Source organism: Rhinolophus sinicus, chromosome 2 (assembly GCF_057876585.1).
Source record: "Rhinolophus sinicus isolate RSI-liver-muscle chromosome 2, RSI-T2T, whole genome shotgun sequence".
Classification (NCBI taxonomy): domain Eukaryota; kingdom Metazoa; phylum Chordata; class Mammalia; order Chiroptera; family Rhinolophidae; genus Rhinolophus; species Rhinolophus sinicus.
Window position 1 is genome coordinate 101,603,675 of NC_142502.1, and position 23,381 is coordinate 101,627,055.

Sequence of the window (23,381 nt, forward strand, 5' to 3'; positions counted from 1 at the left end):
TGGGAAAAGATGGGGAGAACCATCAAGCCCTAGAAGGAGGCGAGATTGGATGAGTCTGAAATGCATCTCTCAATCCACAGACTCCTGTGTGCAGGGTCTCCCGGGGCCTTGTGGGGACAATGACAGGCAAAACACCTCCTGCTGCTGACAGACAGGGGACACCCAGAGGAGAATGAGACCAGGACGCGTAACAAGAACAAGCACAGTCATATTCCTCTATAGAAACAACAATGAACATCCAGAAGATGGGGGCCAAGGGCCGGGCCAGGCCTGAACCTTGGTGACCTGGCCACACAAAGCCGTCACTGACAAGACCTGACCTGGGTGATGATCGAGTCCCTGTGATCACAGGTCCTGGTGGGACTAGGTTCTACTGAAGGGATGAGGATAAAGGAACAGAGAGGTGGCCCTGCCGAGGAGTGACCACGTCAGAGCCCACAATGCACTGAGCCCCGACTGGGCTCAGGCCGTGTCCACGCTTGGTCCTCACAGCCTCTCCTGTCTCCACCTGCAACAGACTCAGCACAGCAAATACACGGATTCTGGGAGGTTCTCAGTGCTTCCATTTATTTCCTCTCCAACTTGAGGCTTTCGTTCTTTAATTAATCCCGCAACCGTTCATACCAATAATTGAAAAAACAAATTCATATCCAGATTCTTATTTCCATAGAAAGTAAAAGTTGCCGCTCAGTGTAACATGAAGTAAAGGCGGGGATGGAAACAGCCTCTGCTGGAACAGGACAGTGGATCAGGGGATCAAGGAAGAGACTCGGTCAGTGTGGGGAGGGGGCAAGGAGGGCAGGGGGCGGGCAGTCTCCCACCTCCTCACATGATGCGAGAGGAACGCAGACACACTCAGATGCCCTTTGCAGAAAGAGAGCTCAGAGGTTCCTGTGTCACAAAGTGGGGGCAGGAACAAATTTGCATCACTCAGTCCCCACAAGGCAGCTGTCTCAGTCTGTAGAAGAAAATAATTATGAACAAATTCAGGTTAGCGGCTGTAAGTGGTGACATTGTCAACAGTCTACCGCTGCTCAACCTGTCCCAAAGAATCCCCAGTACCCAGTCCTGTCTGCTCTGCCCTGCTCCCCCCGCCCCCCCCCCCCACTTCAGGCCTCCAGGTCTCACCTTTAGAAGCCCTGAGGGACACATAAGATCCCTGGGCACTGTCACTGCCTGGGGGAAACAAAACAGGATGTGGTCAGAGCCCACAGCAGATGTGGCTAAAGGAGGAATTATGCTGCTGGGTGAGCTCCCCCAAGGGCTTCCATCTACACTAATCCACGAGCCTCAGGGATCACCCCCCTCCATACTCACCTGCAGCCTGAGCAAAGCTCCCTCCTTTTCCACCTGTGGGAAGAAAACATCACATGAAAAGCAAGGAAGGAGGCAGGACCATGGGGTCATAAAGGAACTGTGACGGGCCAGCTGCCACAAGTTGATCGGTTCCCGAATGGGGGAGTGGGAATGAATCAAAGACACTCACACCAATGCTGATGGCGATCGATCGGACTCCAGTGATGCTGAAGCCACCAAGTTTATTTTACTGCACCCATATAAGCAGTTTGAGTACGTGCAACTTAGCAACGAAAATATGCATTACCTTAACAAATGTAAATTCTTTAACTTTTACATAGAGGATACAAAATTCACTGAAACTCTCAAAAGTAATTATCCTATCAATTGCCCTGATAGGCATCAGCCTTCTGTATCTGGGAACTGGCTGCTCCCACCACATTCCTCAGCAGCTTGCAAGCACCCTCCAGGTGCAGGCAGAGACAATTGCCTCAGGGGAGGAAACAGGTTAAGCATAAACGTCTCGGAGTTAGCTGTAACCATGGCTCCCCACATCTCCCCCTTTTTTATTTTATAGGAACAAAATCCATCCGACCAGGATGGCGAGGGTACAGTGCCTGTCTTAGGTGTCCCAGGACGCCTGCCTCAACTTACCCGTCTTTGGTACTCATATTTTATCAAACAAGTCCTGTCTTAGGTGTTGAAGCGGCTCCCAAGTATTTACCCGTCGTTGACTAACCCGTCCCTCTAAATGCACAGGGGAGAGAGGCTTTGGCTTCGCTTTAAGCTCAAGCTGATGGATGTCAGCTCGTAAGTCTAACATCCTGCTGATGAAACATCTAATGAGGATGGGGAGTAGGCACAGAACCAAACAGACACAGATGCCCAATGTAAGAAATATCATAACAGAATGGGTAATATAAGGCATAGAGGGCAAAACATTCCTAAGAACATCAACGAACTCAGAAGCAGCCTGAGCTGCATCAAATTTCAAGGGTTCAGCTTCTCTCATACTTTGAATTTCATCATGAAGCCGAAACATGTCTAAAGATATATTTGCATCATGCCAAATTCCTTGAAGATGTAAACGAACTCGATTCCAATCATATTGACTATTATTATATTTTTTAGAAGTAACACATATCCAATGATATTCTGAATGACATTCTAAATGAGATTTAACTTTCATACCCTGAATCACATTTCCCATATACTGAACTATATCATAAAGGGCATTCACTTTTTGCTCTACTTTCTCATCAATAGCTTCTTGGGTCCCTAAAGCTAAAATAACATTTTTTGAAAGAGTATTAACATAATGAGCATTTTGAATAGTCTGAGAAAGAGCCACAGCTGCTGTAGCAGCAGTTGCAATTATAGTAACCAAAGCCATAATTCCTGCAATTAGAAGTCCAATAAACCGCTTTGGCCTACTCAAAGCATACTCAATTTCTTTAAAAATCTGCAAACTTCTTTCAGCATACCAAGGTCCAGAAATATTAACAGGAAGCATAACAAAAGATGGTTGTTTGAGTATCACAACATGAGTTCCTAATGGTACCCAAGAAATACAATTTGCTAAAGAACAATTACTACAAGATACATTAAATTGATTTCCTATAAAGTGTACATTAACATTTCCAATCAACAGTGCATAAGGAGAAGGAACACAAGCAGATATATTAACAGTCTTAGCGACAGTAGTCCAATCTCTAGTCCCATCTTTCAAGACACTCACATGACTGCAGGGAGTGCCTGATTTACAGAACTCAACTATTTGAACAACCTCATCCATTACTCCCATAAGTCTCCATAATGAATTTTGCTGATATTGTCTGTCAGAATTCCAAAATCCAGAAGTCAGTTCTCGGGCCCATCCTGACTGGTTACTTCTCGACCAGTCAATGATGTATCTGCCTGTTCCAGGGATGTCATAACGAACAGGATCATTGCCAGGACAGTCTCTCCATGGGACAGTCTCAATATTTAATTTCAATCTTTTATTGCAAGATGGACATGATGGAGGGACGGGCAGATTTATTCTGCGTCCTCCTGACCAATCGCCTAGCATATTAAGACGAACAGTCCATCCAACTAAAGAGTCATTAATGTGCATAGTGACAGGAGAACTACGCAAGCACCCAGATGTTGACCTATTTTTTGCAATACAAATAGGCAAACCTATTCCTATACCATTATAAGTAAAATTCTTCTCCAGTTGCTGTTTCATGTGTCCATCAGAGGGCAATCCTAAGGCATGGGTGTCATTAATATAGACTGGAATCTCAGGACCGTCCCACACAGTGGGGTGGAGGATTGGTGGATCAGGTACATAGGCCCAATACATCTGGTCGTCTCCTGCATTGCTGAGAGCTATCAGTGTCATCAATAGGTAGAGGGTCCACATGTCGCACCAATCGTTCTGGCAGCCACCGAGGGCCTTCTGCATCCTGTGGAAAAACACATACATGTCCTCGTCCCCATATGAGGACTGGATCTGGGCCTTGCCAAGAGCCCGTATGTGGGTCTTTCCATTTGACCAAAGCCTGTGGGGCAGTAGAAGGATGCCAAAAGCGCTCCGCAGCACTCTTGCCATGGGCATCCAAGGTCAAAAAATTTTGAATAAAGAGAGAATGAGACAAATAATTATGAGGCGTCAGGGGATATAACTCCCCCTTTTTTATTTTATGCAAATTGACTTTCAAAGTGCCATGAGTGCGCTCAACAATCCCTTGTCCTTGGGGATTGTAAGGAATGCCAGTAACATGATTGATCGAAAATTGCTGGCAAAATAGAGAAAATTTTTTGCTGGTATAACCTGAGCCATTGTCTGTTTTAAGTTTTTTAGGAGTTCCAATCATGGCAAATGCAGCAAGACAATGTCTAATAACATGGGATGTGGCCTCACCAGTCTGAACTGTTGCCACAACGAATCCTGAAAATGTATCAATGGAGACATGAACATATTTTAACTTTCCAAATTCAGGTATATGAGTCACATCCATTTGCCATAAGTCATTAGGACGTAAGCCTCGAGGGTTGACTCCATAATGAGGCACAGGCTGGAGATGTGAACAATCCGGACATTGTTTTACTATGTGACGTGCTGCTTCTCTGGTTATATTATACTGCAATCTCAAGCTCTGGCTATTTTGATGGTGGAGGCTATGAGCCTTTTGTGCCTTTTCTATTTGAGTCAAGGCAACGAGCTGAGTGGCAGAGTCTGCAATTTGATTTCCTGAGGCTAAAGGGCCTGGAAGATTAGAGTGAGCTCTAATATGGCCAATGTAAAATTTTTCACAGCGCAGCTGAATGGCCTGCTGTATCTGAAGAAACAGGTCCTGAATAACAGGATTACTGGTGCTAATAAAAGGTACCGTTCCTAAATTTCTGATGGCACGAACCACATAATGGCTGTCAGAGAATAAATTAAAAGACTGGGAAGCAAAGTCAAGCAATACCATATGAACTGCTCGAAGCTCAACTATTTGAGCTGAGTCTGGAGGTGTCTGCACTCTTTTGATGACCTTTTCATTGAGTGCATAGACAGCTACACCATTGCTAGATCCATCAGTAAAAACATTAGGTACAGCAGGAAGAGGAGCATGTGATACTATTGAAGGGAAGATTGGATCATGACATTGAAAAAATTGAAGCAATTTATGCTTGGAATAATGATTATCCAATGTTCCCACAAAATGAGCCAATGCAACAGGAAAACTGTTAGTAAACTGCATCAGGCCTTGAATCTGTGCTTTTGTAAAAGGGATAACAATAGAGTCTGGCTCCTTTCCATAATATTTTCGAGCTTCTAAGTGGCTCTCCTGAATTAAACTGGCCACAAATTCATAATAAGGAGTAAGATTCTTTTGAGCAGCTACAGGGAGGTGTATCCATCTAAGTGGCCCTTCTTGCCACAACACTGCTGTGGGTGTATGCTTGGTGTCCAAAACATACACATATAGAGGTTTAGAATAATCTAAAAAGGAGACATGCTGTTGCTGAATGGCTTCCTCAACCTTAGAAAGAGCCTTCCGTGCAGGCTCAGTAAGAGACCTGGGTGAGGTCGGATCAGAATCTCCTTTTAAAATTTCAAACAGTGGTTTAAGATCTCCAGTAGTCAGTCCCAAAGAAGGACGCAGCCAATTAATATCTCCCAACAGTTTCTGAAAATCATTAAGAGATTTAAGATGATCTTTTTTAAGCTCTATTTTTTGTGGAGTGAAATACTGAGCAAACAACTGAAATCCCAAATAAGAATAAGGCTCACTTCTCTGTACTTTCTCAGGTGCAATAATAAGACCTGAGGCCAGAAGATTCTTTTTCATATCTACAAAGCAAGCTAACAACATTCCTTCTTTCTTCCAAGCCAATAAGATGTCATCCATATAATGAATGATATACACAGAAGGAAACTGTTTTCTGGTGTTATCAATTGCTTCACTAACAAACTTCTGACACAAAGTGGGGCTATTAGCCATACCTTGGGGAAGGACTCGCCATTGATATCTTTTAATAGGTTCCTGGAAGTTTGGACTAGGAATACTAAAAGCAAATCTCTTACAATCTTGGGGATGGAGTGGTATATTATAAAAGCAATCTTTTAGATCTAGCACTATTTTATAAGTATCCTTTGGAATAGCAGAAGGATGAGGTAATCCTGGCTGGAGAGCACCCATAACTTCCATAGTTTCATTTACTTTTCTCAAATCCTGCAACAATCTCCATTTCCCTGATTTTTTCTTAATTACAAAAATAGGTGAATTCCAGGGCGACATAGATTCAATTACATGGCCCTTATCAAGCTGCTCCTGTACTAGCGCTTGAGTGGCTAATATTTTTTCTTGTGTAAGGGGCCATTGATCTATCCACACAGGCATATCAGATTTCCAAGTTATTGCTTCTGCAGTTTTTTGGTGGAGTACAGGTAGATCTATGACCCCTGGGGAAAATATCCTAAACCAGCTCTTTGTAAATTAGGGGTAGGCGAAATGGGTTTCTGATGTCCTTGTCCCTCAGTGCCTAAGCCTTGTCCTGGGAGGAGCCCTTGATCAAACATCTGCTGAGTTACTTGAGTGCTTGGGCTAAAAAGATAAACTCCCATATTGCTCATAATGTCCCGTCCCCATAGGTTAACAGGCAGACCGGGAATAATGTATGGTTGGAAAGTCCCCTGATGTCCTTCCTCATCCTGCCATGACAATAAATTACTGCTTTGCTTAGGGGAATGAGACTGACCTATGCCCTGTAAGTCTGTATTAGTGCATCGCATAGGCCAACTAAAAGGCCAATGCTCAGCAGATATACAGGATACATCAGCTCCAGTATCTAAAATCCCTTGAAAACTTTTTCCACTAATTTTAAGCTGCAAAACAGGTCGATCTCTTTTTATTTCCTGAACCCAATAAGCATCAGAGGAACCGAATCCTCAGTCTCCACGTTTCTGACTTTGCCTATTTTTCCCTATTTTCATACGAGGCAAAATAATTAGCTGAGCTATGTGAGTCCCAGCAAGTATAACTGAAACATTTGAAGATGAATAAGTCATAATCTTAATTTCTCCAGTAAAGTCCTCATCAATAACTCCCGGGGAAACCTGAATTCCTTTCATAGTGGAACTACTTCTTCCTAATAATAAACCTACAGTTCTTGGTGGTAGTGGCCCAAAAATCCCTGTGGGCAATGCTTTCATTCCCATCTCAGGAGTTAATACGATGTCGGTGGTGGAACACAGGTCCAATCCTGCGCTGCCTGAGGTGGCCCGGAATAAATCTGTGATGTATTTCCTCTCAGAGGCTCGTTCCCTCTCTGTCCCTGCATCTGTTCTGGGATCTGCAGTGCCCCCATAACATTGCTGATTCGGGACCAGGGGCTGGCCCCTCACCCAGTTTCCCTGGATGGGCTTCCCATCTTTATCTGTCTTGGATTTGCATTCATTAGCCCAATGTTTTCCTCTCCTACATTTGGGACATATATCTGGAGGCTTTTTTGCAGGAGCGGTCGAGTTCTCAGACTCTCCTTTACGAGGGCATTGGGCAGCTCGATGTCCCAATTTTCCACATGTAAAGCAAGCCCCAGAGCGACTCCCTGCATTGAGTCTTGCCTGTTGATACAATATTTCTTTCATAGGCTTTCCCTGTATCGCTGCTGCTATGGCTATGCCTTGGGTAAAAGAGGATCCCACATCAGCACACAAACGAATATAGTCAGACAATGTTCCCTTTTTTCTAAACGGTCTAATAGCAGCTTGGCATGCAGAATTAGCATTTTCATAAGCAAGCTGCATTATAAAAGACTGAGTGGCAGCCGATGGCCCAAAAATCCGCCCCGCGGCTGTATTGAGGCGAGCCACAAATTCCTAAAAAGGCTCATCGGGTCCCTGCCTTATCTGAGAAACATGTTCCTCTTTGCGGGAAGTATCAGGCAACATTCGCCAAGCATCTTTTGCTGCAGCAGTGGTCTGAGCGTAAGCTCCCACCGCAAAGCCCATCTGGTTTCTTAATTCAGCATATATGCCTTCTCCTGCTAGCATGTCAAAAGTGATAGGAATATGCCTTAGGGCATTTTGATTAGCCTTCTTTTTGCAATTCTCATAAAACTCTGATTTCCATAAGAGATAGTCGCCCCCAGAAAGGCAAGCATGAGCAACATGCTTCCAATCCTCTGCAGGGGTAACTTCACTAGACAGGGCATCCAAAATTGCCATGGTGAAAGGGGCAATAGGACCATACTGTACACAAGCCTCTTTCAATTCCTTCAATTGCTTCCATTGAAACGGCCTCCATTCTCTAACCCTGCGCCCTGCCTGGTCTGGCCTTTCAAAGATAGGATATATTCCAAATTGATCTGTAGATTCCCCTTGCTTGTGAGCTTCTTCACAAGCCATTTGAAGAGGGGATCGTACAACAGAGTCCGATCCTGGCTTAACATAACCTGGCGAAGGCTCAGCAGGCATTTCCCAAACCAAGGACTGCAGCGGAGGTCCCCACCTACAGGGCTCCTCAGAAGGTGGTGCAGAGGGATTAACTGTGGGGGGATCTTTACCCCGAGGATTCCATTGATCTCTAAAAGGAATCTGGGGACCCCGAGGACAATTTCCTCCGTCCACTGCAACTTTAAGTTCTATCAACTGTCCCTGAATCTTTTTTAGCTGATCTGCAAAAGAAAGTGCAGTGCCTGCAGGTTGCTCGTCTCCTTGAGCCATAGCCACCAACGGAGGGTATTTGTCCCTATCATATTTGGCTACTTCATCTTCTAATTCTTCCTGATCCTGAGGGACTAGATCTTCCCAAGACTCAACCGGAGATTCCTGACAAACAGGCTCTTTGTTAACCTTAGAAAATCCTTCCGTACGTTTGGCTCCCTCCCCCTCCTCTCTCTCCACCGGAGAAGCGGCAGATGGGAGAATTTCCTCGTTCCCAGCTTGTTTCACTTTCTCTAGCTTGCAACCCTTACGTTTAAGTCCATGGGCAGCATAATAATCTTGTAACTGTTTTTCCACCTTTCTTTTGCAATTTTTATAAAACTTGTCTAGCTGTTCTCTGCTCACCCGACTGCCACGGGCGGCAAGCAACTTCTTAAGTCCTCTAACATACAGGTCCTTGCTGCTCGCGTGACCCATTTTTTCCCCTTATCGGCCCTTCAGTCAACAAAGAAAACAATCAGATGCCCGTCTGGCCGTGCCCCTCGCGGGACTAAATCTGTCTTGGCTAAGGCACTTCGGTATAAGTCCCCGAACTGGTGGATTGAAATCCAGTCGCCGTTATGCCGTATGACAGAAACGGAACCGCAGATTAGGGCCCAATCAAGCTCCGTGACAAAAAGTCGTGGAACTATCACCCATTCACACATTCATTCGACCGAGGGGTAATATTACAGTGTCTTACTCACCGCGCATCCACTGAAATAAGCTCCTCTACAAGCCGGGCCCTTGCCACGCGGTGTTCCTCACTGTTACCCCCGTATTCAGGTCCCTGTTCGGGCGCCAAGTGTGACGGGCCAGCCGCCACAAGTCGATCGGTTCCCGAATGGGGGAGTGGGAATGAATCAAAGACACTCACACCAATGCTGATGGCGATCGATCGGACTCCAGTGATGCTGAAGCCACCAAGTTTATTTTACTGCACCCATATAAGCAGTTTGAGTACGTGCAACTTAGCAACGAAAATATGCATTACCTTAACAAATGTAAATTCTTTAACTTTTACATAGAGGATACAAAATTCACTGAAACTCTCAAAAGTAATTATCCTATCAATTGCCCTGATAGGCATCAGCCTTCTGTGTCCGGGAACTGGCTGCTCCCACCACATTCCTCAGCAGCTTGCAAGCACCCTCCAGGTGCAGGCAGAGACAATGGCCTCAGAGGAGGAAACAGGTTAAGCATAAACGGCTCGGAGTTAGCTGTAACCATGGCTCCCCACAAGGAACCCCCTGGTCCTGGACCCCAGAGAAGTTTCCAGAACTGTGACTGCAGACCCACAGCAGGATCAGGAAACCTGAGGAAAGTACATGTGTGGGGACAGGACCAACCGTCCTCCTGGAGGTCTGTCCTCAGTGGGACCTTCCGCTCTGACCTGTGACTATTGAGAATCACGTCCCCATCACCAGAATCACCAAGGTGATAAACCTGTCCTTCATTTTCACACATGCGTTAATAAACTGTTAGCAAATAGGGACCTAGACTGGGAAAGCACACGTGTGTGGATGGTCCTTCCCACTAATGAGGCAGGACACAGGTCCACCTGGGGCTTGAAACCCCCCAGTGGGACAAGACACCTCAGTCGCCACCCCTTGCGTACCTGAGCCCTTCCTCCTCCACAGCACAGCTCCAGTGACCGCAGCTCCAAGGAGGACCAGCCCAGCAATGATGCCCACCACCATGCCAGCGGGGATGGTGGCCTGAGGAGGCGGCTCTGGAAAGAAAGGGAAGGTGAGGGCCCTGACCCCCAGGCCTCAACCCCGACCTGAAGGCCTCCAGAGGTCCCTGCTTTCCCTGAGAAGAGGCTCTGGGCCCACGGCCCCCTCCGTACCCCATCTCAGGGTCAGGGGCTCGGGCAACCCCTTGTGCTGCACATGGCACGTGTATCTCTGCTCCTCTCCAGAAGGCACCCCCACAGCTGCCCACTTCTGGAAGGTCCCATCCCCCGCAGGCCTGGTCTCCACGAGCTCCGTGTCCTGGGTCAGGTCCTCCCCATCACGCTGCCAGGTCAGGGTGATCTCCGCAGGGTAGAAGCCCAGCGCCCAGCACCTCAGGGTGACGTCACGGTCAAAGATGGGGTGGTGGGTCACGTGTGTCTTTGGCAGATCTGAGGAGAAGATGAGAAAATTCAGGACGTTTGCATCCCTCACGGGACACTCCAGCAGTGCTCATGTGACCATCCTGAGAATGGTCAGGACAACTGGGGTGGAGGAAGGGAGCACAAAACCCAGACACCACAGGGGACATAGGCATTTGGGATAATCTCTACTCTTTAGAAAGTTCTAGAATCAGGGTGAGACAGCCCAGGGTCAGAGACAGGTCTCCGACGGAGAGAAAAGGGATTCCTGGTCCTGAGCTGGGTGGAGGCCACATGACTCAGAAAAGCTGGGGTCACAGCTCAGTCACACTGTGTGCGGGGCAGCGAACAAGGCCTGAGAGAGAAAGTCCCCCCGGGTTCCCAGAGCAGCTGCCAGAGTCACAGGGAACCGCTGCTCAGTTATTTCTGAGATGGTCCCCCCTCCATCCCCTGAGAGACTGCACCCCTAACTGTCCCTGAGAGAAGGGGGGCCCTTTGGGTCACTCTCTGGTACCGGATCTGAAAACCCAGGCGGACTCCATCTCCCGGGGTCGGGGAGAGAGTGTGTCCGGGTGTTGATCCCATTCCCTCCTCTCCTCGTAGGAGGCCCCGCGGCCCCTCTCACCTGCGCGCTGCAGCGTCTCCTTCCCCCACTCCAGGTGTTTGCCGAGCCACTCCACGCACGTGCCCTCCAAGTAGCGCCTCCGTCGCTCCGCCACACCGGCCGCCTCCCACTTCCCCCGGGTGATCTCAGCCGCCGTGTCCGCCGCGGTCCAGGAGCGCAGGTCCTCGTTCAGGGTGAGGTGGTCGGCGCCGTCGTAGGCGAACTGATAGTACCCGCGGAGGAGGCGCCCGTCCGGCCCCACGTCGCAGCGGGACACCGTCTGGAAGGTGTGAGACCCTGACCCCGCCCCGCCGTCAGCTCCGACCTTTAACCCCGCCCCCGCCACCCCGCAGTGATGGAGCCTGAGCTGAAAATGAAACCGGATCAAAGGCCCCGCGGGCTCTTCCCGGGTGGAGGCGCCGGGCGGTTCCCGCAGCCTCGGGGCGAAGCTGGGACCCGGAGACTCCGTGAGACCCCGGCCCGTCCGTGGGGGTCGTGACCGGGACCCGGGCCGCGTCGCTCACCGGCCTCGCTCTGGTTGTAGTAGCCGCGGATGTTGTTCAGGCTTCCTCGGTCATTCTGTGCGTTGGCCTTGGCTCTCTCGGTCTCCCGGTCCCAGTACCCCGGCAGCGCCTGCTCCACCCACGGCCCCTCCATCCACGCCGCCCTCGGCTCCATCCTCGGACTCGCCGCGTCGCTGTCGAACCGCACGAACTGCGTGTCGTCCACGTAGCCGACTTCGATGTACCGGGGCTCCCCGCGGCCGGGCCGGGACCAGGTGGTGTAGAAATACGTCATGGAGTGGGAGCCTGGGGACAGGGACGGGGAGGGGCTGAGACCCAGGCGACCCTCCTCCCGGCGCCGGTCCAGGTCCGAGGGCGATGGACTGGGAGGGGCAGGGGGCCCGGGAGACGGAAACGGGAGGGACGGAGGGGAGGGGGTGGGAGACCCGAGTGGGCGACAGGAGTGGGCGGGACACGGGGCGGGGTCTGGGCTGTGGGGACACATCTTCCCCGGGTCCTGCGTCCCCACCGGGCGGTCCCCTCGCTTTCCCCCCGCGGAAGCCGTTCCCTCCCGACCCCGCACTCACCCGCCCGGGTCCCCGTCAGGCCCAGGGCGCCCGAGAGCAGCAGGAGGAGGGTTCCGGGGCCCAGGACGTGCATTTTCGGGAACTGGGGACAATCTGCGTGCGGGCGGGTCTATGGACACTTTATAACCAGAAACGCGGTGACACTGATTGGCTTCACTAGAAACCGGACACGCAATGGGAGTGAGAACTGGGGCCGCCTCACGAGTTTCCAGACAGGAGGACCCGACACCGGTTCTGAGAAGGAGAAGCCAAACCGCGGGGAGGTGGGGGCTCCCCAACACTGAGCTTCCCTGCCCTGACTCCCCCGTCAGGGGACCTGGGACTCTGCCCTGACCCCTCCTCCTGAATGGAGAGCTGGGTGTCACACTGTCACTCTGAGTCCTGACCCAGGGGCTGTCTGAAGAAACCAGGCTGGGCTCAGCCCCTTTTCCTCCTCTTCTCTTCCCGGAATCCCTCTCCCTGAAACGGACGCCCTGCCTCCCACCGTTTACCTCTCCCCCTGGACTATTCTGGAAGAAGACACCCCCAGAGAACTTAATGCCACAGAGTCAGCTCACCCTGGGAATAGAGAAAGGACAGGGCTTTTCTCTTTCACCCTGGAGAAGTTGTGCCTGAAAACACCAGCTGGAGATTCTCATAGAGACCAGTCTCCTTGTTGTTTATTAACCACAGTGGGAACAACCTTGGAAACCCCTGATCACCAGGAAGCTAATCTGTAAAACCGTTATTTGTCCCCCTTGGTGCAGAAATGTGTGTAAACAGCGCTGCAGCCAGACTCTCAAAGCTCCTAAGTCTCACTTTCCCATACGGTACACCTGTGACTCCGGATGTTTCTATTTTAAAATGATCTTCATTCCACGGCCCTGAGTTTGTCTGTTGAGTCCCAGCATCCTCAATCCAAAGAAGCAGGGGAAGCAGTTTATTACTGTGTATTTCAACCAGGAGCATGTACAACCTCAAAGCTGCAAGTGTTCAAAGCAGTTAAAATGCCCTTCACCAGGTCTCCTGTGTTGCCTATTTTTATGAATTATTCACATCTCTGCAATGTGCATACTTTATTGGGACACATTATTATTTTTAAACTGAGTAGCATAAGGAGGCCATTAGTTTTTAGGCAGCTCCACAGAACACACCGCTAGGTCCTAGATAATTTACAAAAGATCTATAACACAACTTATTTCAACCCGAGAGATCCACTGCTTTAGGATTCTTTACCTCTGCCTCTTTCCCTTCCCCTGATTCTCCAGCCCTTGTCTGTCTCTCTCACCCCTCAGGCCCTCTTCCCCCCTTAATCCCCACTACTTTCTCACTCATGATTGTGGCACTAGTGCCACTCCCTTACCTACCAGCCAAGGACTGTTCTCCCCACAGGGATCAGTGATCCTGCTAACGTCAGTGAGGCTCTGTCATTTCTTCACTAAAAACACTCCAATAGCTCCGAATCACTCTGGGAAGCTTCTAGAATGTAAGGCACATGAGCTTAGGGGATTTGGGCTGTTTAGGTCAAGGCTGTATCCCAAGCATATGAAGCCATTCCTGATAGATAGTGGGCATTAAATTATTTGTTGAATGAATGAATGATTGTATTAAAATTTATGTCACGTAAAATCATAACTTGAAAAATGCAAAACAAGGAAATATTTGATTACAAAGAAGTGGGCATATCACTTCATAAAATCATTCAACAAAAAATGCTGTGTGCTTATTTGTTGCACAGTTGAGCCTTTGTATTAGTTTTCTGTTGCTGCGTAACAAATTACCACAACTTAGTGACTCAAAAGAACATCCACTTATTTAAATGCTCACAGTTCTTCAGTCAGAAATCCAGGCCCGGTATGGATGGGATCTCTGCTCAGGGTGTCACAAAGCTGTGAGCTCATCCTGAGCTCAGGATCTTCCTCCAAGCTTACAGAGAGCTGTGAGCAGGATTCAGTTTTTTCCAGTTGTAGGTCTAAGGTCCCTGTTTCCTTGATAACTGTCAGAGAGGGCGGTGCTGCCCCAACCCCCTAGTCCACCAGCAGTCTTTGCCATGTGGCCGTCCATTTTCAAAGCTGCCAGTAGAAAAAATGCCTCACACTGAATCCCTCACTTGGAATGTTTGCTCAGTGGAAACCCCAGTAAGTCCTCACCTGATTAGGACATTCCCCATGGATAGTTCCCGTGTTTTAAAGTCAGCTGATTTGAGACCTTAGTTACTTCTGTAGAATCCCTTCCCAGCACCTATATTAATGTTTGATTGCATAACTGGGAGAAGGTGAATAACCAGGGTTGTTATTAGGGACCATCACAGAATCAGCCTAGGATGCCTTGCTCTTCCCTTTGTATTTATTTGGGTCACAGTTAGAAATGAAGTTCAAGTAAATAGATTGTTGAGTGGTAATAAAATGCAAAGCAAGTAACGTGTAATATAATTAATTTAGAGCAAATAAAAAAGTGCAATAATTCATTCTCTGTTTCGACACTGTATTAGTCATGTATGGCAGCATAACAAATTACCCAGAAGTGAGCCGCTCAAAACAACAAATGTGTACTATCTCCCAGTTTCCCAGGGTCAGGAATGCAGGAGAGGTTTCCCTGAGCGCTTCTGGCTCAGGCCTCTCTCAAGGTGCAGTCAAGTTGTCAGCCAGGGCTGCGTCATCTGAAGGCTTGACTGGGGCTGGAGGACTCGCATGAAACACGGCTCACTCATAGGGCTGTTGGAAGGGGCCTCATTTCCTTCCTGGATGGTCCCAGGAGGCCTCAGTTTCTAGCCATGGGGACTTTTCCATAAGGTGGCTAATGACTAGGTAGCTTCTTCCCTAAGAGCAAGTGATGAGAGAGAGAGAGAGAGAGAGAGAGAGAGAGAGAGAGAGAGAGAGAGAGAGAGACGGAAGCTGCAGTTTTATGTCCCTGACTCAGAATCACACACCATTACATCAGCCTGATGAGAAGTGAGTCCTTATGTCCAGCCCACACTCAAGAGAGAAGGAATTACTCCACCTCTGGGAGGAAGGAGCGTCAAAGAATTTACATACAGATAAAATTTGCAATTAAAATCCTGAATATTGTTTCAGGATTTTATAAAGCATAATCCTTCTTTTACCTGATCATTTTCTTTAATGCCTTAAATTTCACTCACAGAAAGGAGATACAACAGTATTTGTAAGTCTTTATTATAGATGCCTTTAATAACAATGTTTCCTACAATAAGTTGCAACAAATTTGAGAACAGAGAGTAGCTTGATCACACAGTTTAAAGACTGAGCGCCATAACATTAATGCCTTTACAATAACTATCTTTGCTTTTTCTTAGAATTTTCAAATTTGTTTCATTAAGAATGTCAGAAATATTGGCTACAATGCCAGTTTTCTTACTGAACATCATCTTTAAAAATATTTGCCTAATGAAATCGCTTTTCAAAATGTTAGAAAAATGTGAATCTCATGCTTCAGTCTATACCCCTGGTATCTTGACAACAATTTTGTTGTGATACAGTGGGCAGCGATGGTTAACTCCAATCTAGGAACAAAGTGTTCCAAAACTGGCTGTCCGGTTGGCATCTTAGAATAAATGTCACGTCTTTCACTGCGTTTTTGAATGAGATTTTGCAGAAGTGCTTTGGACACCAATGTGATTCTAAAAATCACTGTTGATATGTGATGCTTGAGACTGAAGTTTTTTTGTTTTGTTTTGTTTTAAATTTTTTGGGGAATATTGGGGAACAGAGTGTTTCTCTAGGGCCCATCAGCTCCAAGTCATTGTCTTTCAATCTAGTTGTGGAGGGTGCAGCTGAGTTCCAAGTCCAGTCGCTGTTTTCTATCTTAGTTGCAGGGGGCGCAGGCCGCCATCCCATGGTGGAGAGCTCGTGCTCTAACCAACAGAGCCATCCAGCCACCCCTGAAGTTTTTTCCAAAGCAGCTCTGTTGTATCTTGCATTCATACTCTCTATTCTATCCATCGTTTCCCCTTTATAGTGTTTTCCAGTTTAGCTTACATTGATCAACAACGTGCATTAACATTCTGTAAAAGTAGTTAATTCAGTTGTATGTGAAGTTAAATATAACACCAAATCCTTCACAGATACAATCACCTTGCAGGTCACACTGAACATTGTATCCCAGAAAATCTATAGAGATGCCAATGATCACATGACCCATTTCTAGCCAAAGCTGTTTCCTGTGACACCCCGGCCGTCTCTCTGACATGGCTCATAACAATTGGCTGTGGGTTTGTTCCAAGGTGGGTAGTTCTTTCTAAGGATCATTGCAATAAACTTTGGTATTTCTTTTTCTATTTCCTTATCAAAAAATTAACCAGGAATGGTTGACAAGTCAGTTTGAGAAATGTCAGTTTAGGAATTATGATCAAGTAAATACCTGGGCACACACCACTGGTGTCAGAAACGGAACCTGTGAAGAAGCCACCGTGGCCGCGTCCCCCATCCCGTCCCCCAGATGGAACCTCTATCTTGAGTCCTGTGTTTACTATTCCCTGGAGGTTCTCTGAGGATTTTACAATAAGTGTATATATCCCCAAACCAAATATTATTTCCTTTTGCTCGTTTTGAACTTCCTGTCCAGTGAACTCACCGCATGGACCCTTCTGAGACTCAGCATTACGTAGGGAGTTACCCCATGTGTGAGGCTGTCCTTCATTTGTTTTCACTGCTGACGTCTTACATTTCATGATGACACCACACTTCCTCTGTTTCCCTGCTGATACATAAGTGGTTGTCCCAGTTGCTGTAAACATGAGTGTGCTTGTCTCCTGGGCACAGGCAAGGAATTCCCTGGGGAGGACGTTCAGGAGGGAAGGCTGGGTACAGGGGTGTGAGCTTTAAGCACAGTAGGTAAGATGATGTGCATTTGATTTCTGAAGTGCTTCTGCCAATTTAAACTTTCACCAGGAGTGTGTAAGTCTTCATGTTGCTGATGTGTCTGTTCTGAAAATAAACCAAACTCAGCTTAAGTAGAGGAATTAAGAGTTGAAAATCAGTTCCTTGGTTGCAGAATCAAGGTTAAAGAATTTCTTTCCTAAGAATGGATTTTCAGAAAATAAGCCAAGGGGTGCGAAGCTCTGCGTACGAAGATGTTCCCTGCCTTGTAACCAGTAATAAATAGGGGAGAATGAAAAGAACATAAAGGTTTAAACATGAGGAGGAAGTTACACAAATTATGCTGTATGGTTTGTAAACCTAAACCACGCTATGCCATTAAAATGTGCAAACTCGAATGCTACATAGCACAACAAAAAAGCTATGAACTGACGTACAATGGTGGGGGAGCAGAATGCACAATGTCTTTGCCTGATTTCAATAAAAATATATGGGTTTTATCAAAGACTACAAGAAAACAGATGAAAACTATGCACATTTTTTAGGTGGTAGAATTACACATCTTTTTATTTCTGGAATTTTTTTTGTTACCATTTTTAAAATTATTACGAAATATATGTCATACAATAAACCAGAGGCTGGCAAACTTTTTCTATAAAGGGATAGACTGTAAATATATATATATATATATATATATATATATATATATATATATATATATATATATATATATATATATTTTTTTTTTTTTAATTGGGGAAGGGGAACAGGACTTTATTGGGGAACAGTGTGTACTTCCTGGACTTTTTCCCAAGTCAAGTTGTTTTCCTTTCAGTCTTAGTTGTGGAGAGTGCCATTCAGCTTCAAGTTGTTGTCCTTTTAGTCTTAGTTGTGGAGGGCGCAGCTCAGCTCCAGGTCCAGTTGCCATTTCCTAGTTGCAGGGGGCACAGCCAACCATCGCTTGCGGGAGTCGAACCAGCAACCTGGTGTTTGAGAGGACGCGTTCCAACCAACTGAGCCATCTTGGAGTTCAGCAGCAGCTCAGCTCAAGGTGCTATGTTCAATTTTAGTTGCAGGGGACGCTGGCCACCATCCCATGCGGGACTCGAGGAATTGAACTGGCAACCTTGTGGTTGAGAGCCCACTAGCCCATGTGGGAATCGAACAGGCAGCCTTCGGAGTTGGGAGCATGGAGCTCTAACCGCCTGAGCCACCGGGCCGGCCCGATTGTAAATATTTTTGACTTGGCAAGCCATACAATGTCTGTTACAACTACTCAAGTCTGATGTTGTCGCATGAAAGCAACCATAGACAATATGACAATAAACTACTGTGGTAGTGTTTCAACAAAACTGTATTGGTAGACATGAAAATCTGAATTTTATACAATTTTCACATGTTATGACATATTGTTATTCTTTGAATTTTTTTCAACAATTGAGAAATGTAAATTCCATTCTTACTCCCAGGCCATCCAAAATCAGATTTGGCTCGTGGGTGGTAGTTTCACACAGACCCCTTTTGCCCCTCCTTTTCCTTCTTCCCCTCCCTCTCTCCAGTGAAAGCCATAATCCTGAGTTCCGTGTTCAGCATTTTGATTTCATGTTGTAGACTTTTACTACATATGTGCATATCCATAACAACATGTTTTTTATGTTTTGAAACTTCATAAATAGCATCACACTGTACATATGCTTCAGCAACTGGCTTGTTTTCATCCAGCATTCTGTTGCTACATAGAGCTCTAGTTCATCCATCTTAACTACGATGTAGTGTTCCACCATGTGAATATTCCTCAATAATTGTTATGTCTGGTTATTTTTATTTCAAACAGTGCCCAGTTAACATTCTTTTACATGTTACCATGCACAAAATTTTCTCTAATGCAGCCTTTTTCAAAATATGGTTTGTCAACTATTGAGGAATTGAAATAGATTTTAAGGTAGGTACCGTTAATGAAATAGAATAGACAGGAATAGAAGATGTCAGAGCGTGTTACATGTAACATGGATGGGCATTGTTCTGCTAATTTTTTAAAAAGATTTTTATTAAAAATATAGTTAGATACAATATTATATTAGCTTCAGGTGTATACAATAGTTATTCAACATTTATATACCTAAAGAAGTGATCACTGTGATAAGTCCAGCAACCATCTGAAACCATATCATGTTATCAGAATATTATTGACTATATTTCCTGTGCTGTACATTACATTCCCATGACTTATTTGTTTTATACCTAGAAATTTTGACCACTTATTGCCCTTCACCTTTAGCCCCCTTTTTAATTATTCAGTTGTAGTTGACATTCAGTATTATTTTATATTAATTTCAGGTGTACAGCATATGGTTACACATTTATGTAATTTAATAAGTGATCCCCTTGATGAGTCTAGTACCCACCTGGCACTATGCATAGCTATTACCATATTGTTAACTGCATTCCCTATGCTTTACTTTACAGCCTCATGATTATTTTGTAACTACCAATTTGTACTTCTTAACCCCTTCACCTTTTTCACCCTGCTCCCAACCCCCTCCCATCTATCACCCTGATAAATTTAGGACCCATCTTATACCATACAAAATTACTGCAATATTATTGACTATAATCCCTTATGCTGTACCCTACATCCCCATGACTACTTTGTAACAACCATGTGTACTTCTTAATCCCTTCCCCTTTTTCTCCCCCCACCGCAACCCCCCTACCATCTGGCAGCCATCAAAATGTTCTCTGTATCTATGAGTCTGTTTCTGTTTTGTTTATTTTGTTCTTTAGATTCCACATATAACTGAAATCACATTGGTTCTCTCTTTCACTGTCTGACATACTCCACGCAGCACAACACACTCCAGGTCCATCCCTGCTGCCGCAGATGGCAAGAAGCCATTCCCTTCCATGGCTGAGCAATATCCACTGTATATATGTACGATTCTTCTATTGACGAACACCCAGGCTGCCCCCAAATCTTGACCACCCCTCACAGTAGCATTTTGGGTTTCTTCAGATAAATACCCAGAAGTGGGATTACTGGGTCCTTCTTTGTCTCCTGTTATAGCCTTTGTTTTAAAGTCTGTTTTGTCTGGTATACGTATTGCTACCCCAGCTCATTTTGTTTGTTTTTTTCATTTCCATGAACTATCTTTTTCCATCCCTTTACTTTCTGTCTATATATGTCTTTCAATCTGAAGTGAGTCTCTTGTAGGCAGCATATGTAAGGGTCTTGTTTTCTTGTCTATTCAGCCCTCCTGTTTTTTGAGTGGAGGATTTAATCCATTTACATTGAAAGTATTGTTGATAGATATGTACTATTGCCATTTTCTTATTCATAATTTTGACTTTTTTTTTAATCTTAAAGAAGTCCCTGTACATTCCTTGTAATACTGATTTGGTGCTGATGAACAATTTTAGCTTTTGCTTGTCTGGGAAGCTCTTTATCTGTCCTTCGATTCTAAATGATAGCTTTGTTGGGTAGAGTAACCTTGGTTGTATGTCCTTGCTTTTCATCACATTGACTATTTTATGCCAATCCCTCCTGGCCTGCAAAGTTTCTGTTGAGAAATCAGCTGACAATCTTATGGGGGCTCCCTTGTAGGTAACTGTTTTTCTCTTCTGCTTTTAGGATTCTTTGTCTTTAACCTTTGCCATTTTAATTATAATATGTCTTGGTGTGGGTCTGATTCAGTACATCTTTTTGGGACTCTGCACTTCATGGGGTTGTATGTCTATGTCCTTTGCCAGGTTAGGGAACTTTTCAGTCATTATTTCATCAAATAGTTTCCCAGTCCCTTGCTTTTTCTCTTCTCCTTCTGGTACCCCAATGATGCGAATGTTATTATACTTGACGTTGTCCCAGAGAACTCTTAAACTATCCTCTTTTTTTATTATTAGTCTTTTTTTTCCTTTTTGCTGTCCCTACTGGGTACGTTCTGCTACCTTGTCTTCCAAATCACTGATTTGATCCTCTGCTTCATCTAGACTGCTGGTGATTTATCCTAGTGCATTCTTCATTTTAGTTACTGTATTCTTCACTTCTGACTTTTTTTCCTATGGTTTCTATGTCCTTTTATATGCTTGATATCTTTTTGTTGAAGTTTTCACTACGTTCCTTGAGCATCTTTATAACCATTGTTTGAACTCTGTCTTTGGTAGGATGCTTGTCTCCATTTTGTTTAGTTCTTCTTCCGGAGTTTTCTCCTGTTCTTTCATTTGGGATGTATTCCTTTGTTTCCTCATTTTGTCTTCCTCTCTATGTTTGTTTCTATGTATTAGGTAGGGCTGCTATGTCTCCCAGTCTTGGCCACGTGGCATATATAGTAGGTGTCCAGTGGGGCTCCGTGGCACAGTCTCCCTGGTCACCTGCTCCAGGAATGTTCCCTGTGTGGGTTGTGTGTGCCTTCCTGTTATAGTTGAGCCTTGTTTACTGTTGGTACATCAGTGGGTGGGATTGACCCTCAGGCTGACTGACTGTGGGGTTTGGCTACTTTCACAGCTTATGGGCTGTGGTGCAGGGGGTTTACCCCACGGAACAGGATTTGCCCTAGTGGGATCTGTTGCCTGTTGAGACTGCCCTTTGTGTGTGCCATTGTGGGGCTAATTGGGTGGTGCTCTGCTGTGGTCTGAAGCTGACCTCCAAGTATGTTGGTTCTGGGGCCTTTTTGGAGGGGCTCTGGTGCAGGCTTAAGTCAGCCACTGCCTGTGACCGACTGGGGAGTGCCTGGTAGGAGTTACAAACCGATCTGTAGTGGGCCACTGCCTGTGCTGTACCTGGAGGCGCATGGGAGAGGCCATGTTGCAAACCAAGAACAGCTGCCACCAGTACCAGGTCTGAGGTAGCTCCACAAAAAGCCCATACACACCAAGGCCTGCTGCCATCTGCTGGCTCCCATAAGGTTCCTCCACTGACACAGCTTCCTGCGGTACACAAGCTGGGTGAGGTAGGGTCTCAGTGAGTCAGCAGCAAAGCAGCGGAGCTCACCAGGCTAATCAGCTTCAGATTTGCCCTGTGGGGGCAGGTTCACCAGAGGAAATGGTGCCTGCCTGCTGGCTGCATGGGAAGAGGGCCCCACACGGGCACAATAAGGACTGTCCCTCCAGTCCTTGCCCCAAGTTACACAACTCAGTCAATCCCCATATGTCTGTGACGTCCTCAGAGTCACCGTCTCTGCGCTGGAGCCCAGGGTGAGTGTCTGTGTGGGCCCTTTAAAAGGACGTCTGGCATTCCCAAAGCCTTCCATCCCACTGGGAGTGTGGGAATCCCTACTCTTTTATTACGGCCAGAAGTGGAGGAGGCTCCTCTGCCAGCACTCGTACTCTGGGCTTGGGAGCCTGGTGTGGGGGGCTGGGGTCCCTCTTTCCTTGTGGGGAACTTATGTGGTCAAGGTATCTCTCCTGATTTTCAACCGCCACACATGGGTGTAGGACCAGCCTGTTTCACATCTTCGTCCCTCCTACCAGTCTCAACGTGGCTTCTTTATATCCTTAGTTATAAAACTTTTGTTCAGCCAGACTTCAGATGATTCTCCAGGTTGATTGTTCTATAATTTATTTGTAATTTTGATGTGTTCATGGGATGAGATAAGCACAGCGTTTATGGACTCTGCCATCTTGGATGTTCTTTTCTGCAAAACTTTTGTTTCAACTTTATACACAGTTATACATCCATGTGTATGTGTGTTTGTGTGTAGATGTGTGTACTTGGTTGTAATGTAAAGTGTATTTCTTAATAACAAGTTTTTGTTGGAAAGTTTGAAAACCACTGCTTTAAGGCCCCTAAGAATACCTAGGAAAGACATTGCTAGGTGCTCTCCAAAATGGTTTTCCCTACTTATATTCAGCAAGAACTAAGAGGTTTTTTTGCTCCACATTCTCACCTATAGTAGGTTTTTCTCACTGGATGTTAATCATTATCATAAACATATAAAATTGTATAAAACTAATATGTACAGTTTGATGAATAATAAATAGCATTTGCACTCATATTCCCTCTCCCCTCACTATTCAATAGGACGTCACTCGTACCGTAGAAGCCTCTGAGTGTTCCTTCCTCTGGGCTCTCCCTTCCTCCCCTCAGGTGTAATCACTGTGCAGAGCTTTGTATTGATCATCTCTTGTTTTTCTCTGTACTTTTCCACCTGTGTTTGTAACTGTAAATTATATATTGTTGGTATTAATGGTAGTGTATTGTATCTATTGTTCTGTTGCTTCTTCTAGACAACAGTCTGGTGTTGAGATTTACCCATGTTGATGAGTGTAACTATAGTTCACTCGTTTTCACTGCTGTGTAATATTCC

At 46.0% G+C, this 23,381-nt stretch overlaps 1 protein-coding gene across 6 annotated transcripts; it reads right to left on the reverse strand.

The window, feature by feature from the left end:
- Positions 1–540: 540 nt before the first annotated feature.
- Positions 541–12,424, reverse strand: LOC148758847 (class I histocompatibility antigen, Gogo-B*0102 alpha chain-like). 6 transcript variants are annotated; one of them, XR_016020334.1, is made up of 9 exons: positions 12,269–12,424; positions 11,703–11,987; positions 11,200–11,475; positions 10,329–10,604; positions 10,098–10,211; positions 1,318–1,350; positions 1,129–1,176; positions 822–958; positions 541–727 (listed from the first exon to the last, which is right to left on the reverse strand). XR_016020334.1 is itself a non-coding variant. In XM_088795795.1 (8 exons), the coding sequence occupies exons 1-8, from the start codon at positions 12,339–12,341 to the stop codon at positions 954–956; spliced, it is 1,110 nt and encodes a 369-aa protein (XP_088651921.1). In that variant the 5' UTR covers positions 12,342–12,424; the 3' UTR covers positions 541–953. The 6 variants fall into 6 exon arrangements, 5 of the variants coding, with proteins under 5 accessions (XP_088651921.1, XP_088651924.1, XP_088651923.1 ...); XM_088795795.1 differs by having other exon boundaries at positions 541–958; XM_088795798.1 differs by lacking the exon at positions 1,129–1,176 and having other exon boundaries at positions 541–958.
- Between the last annotated feature and the right edge of the window lie 10,957 nt (positions 12,425–23,381).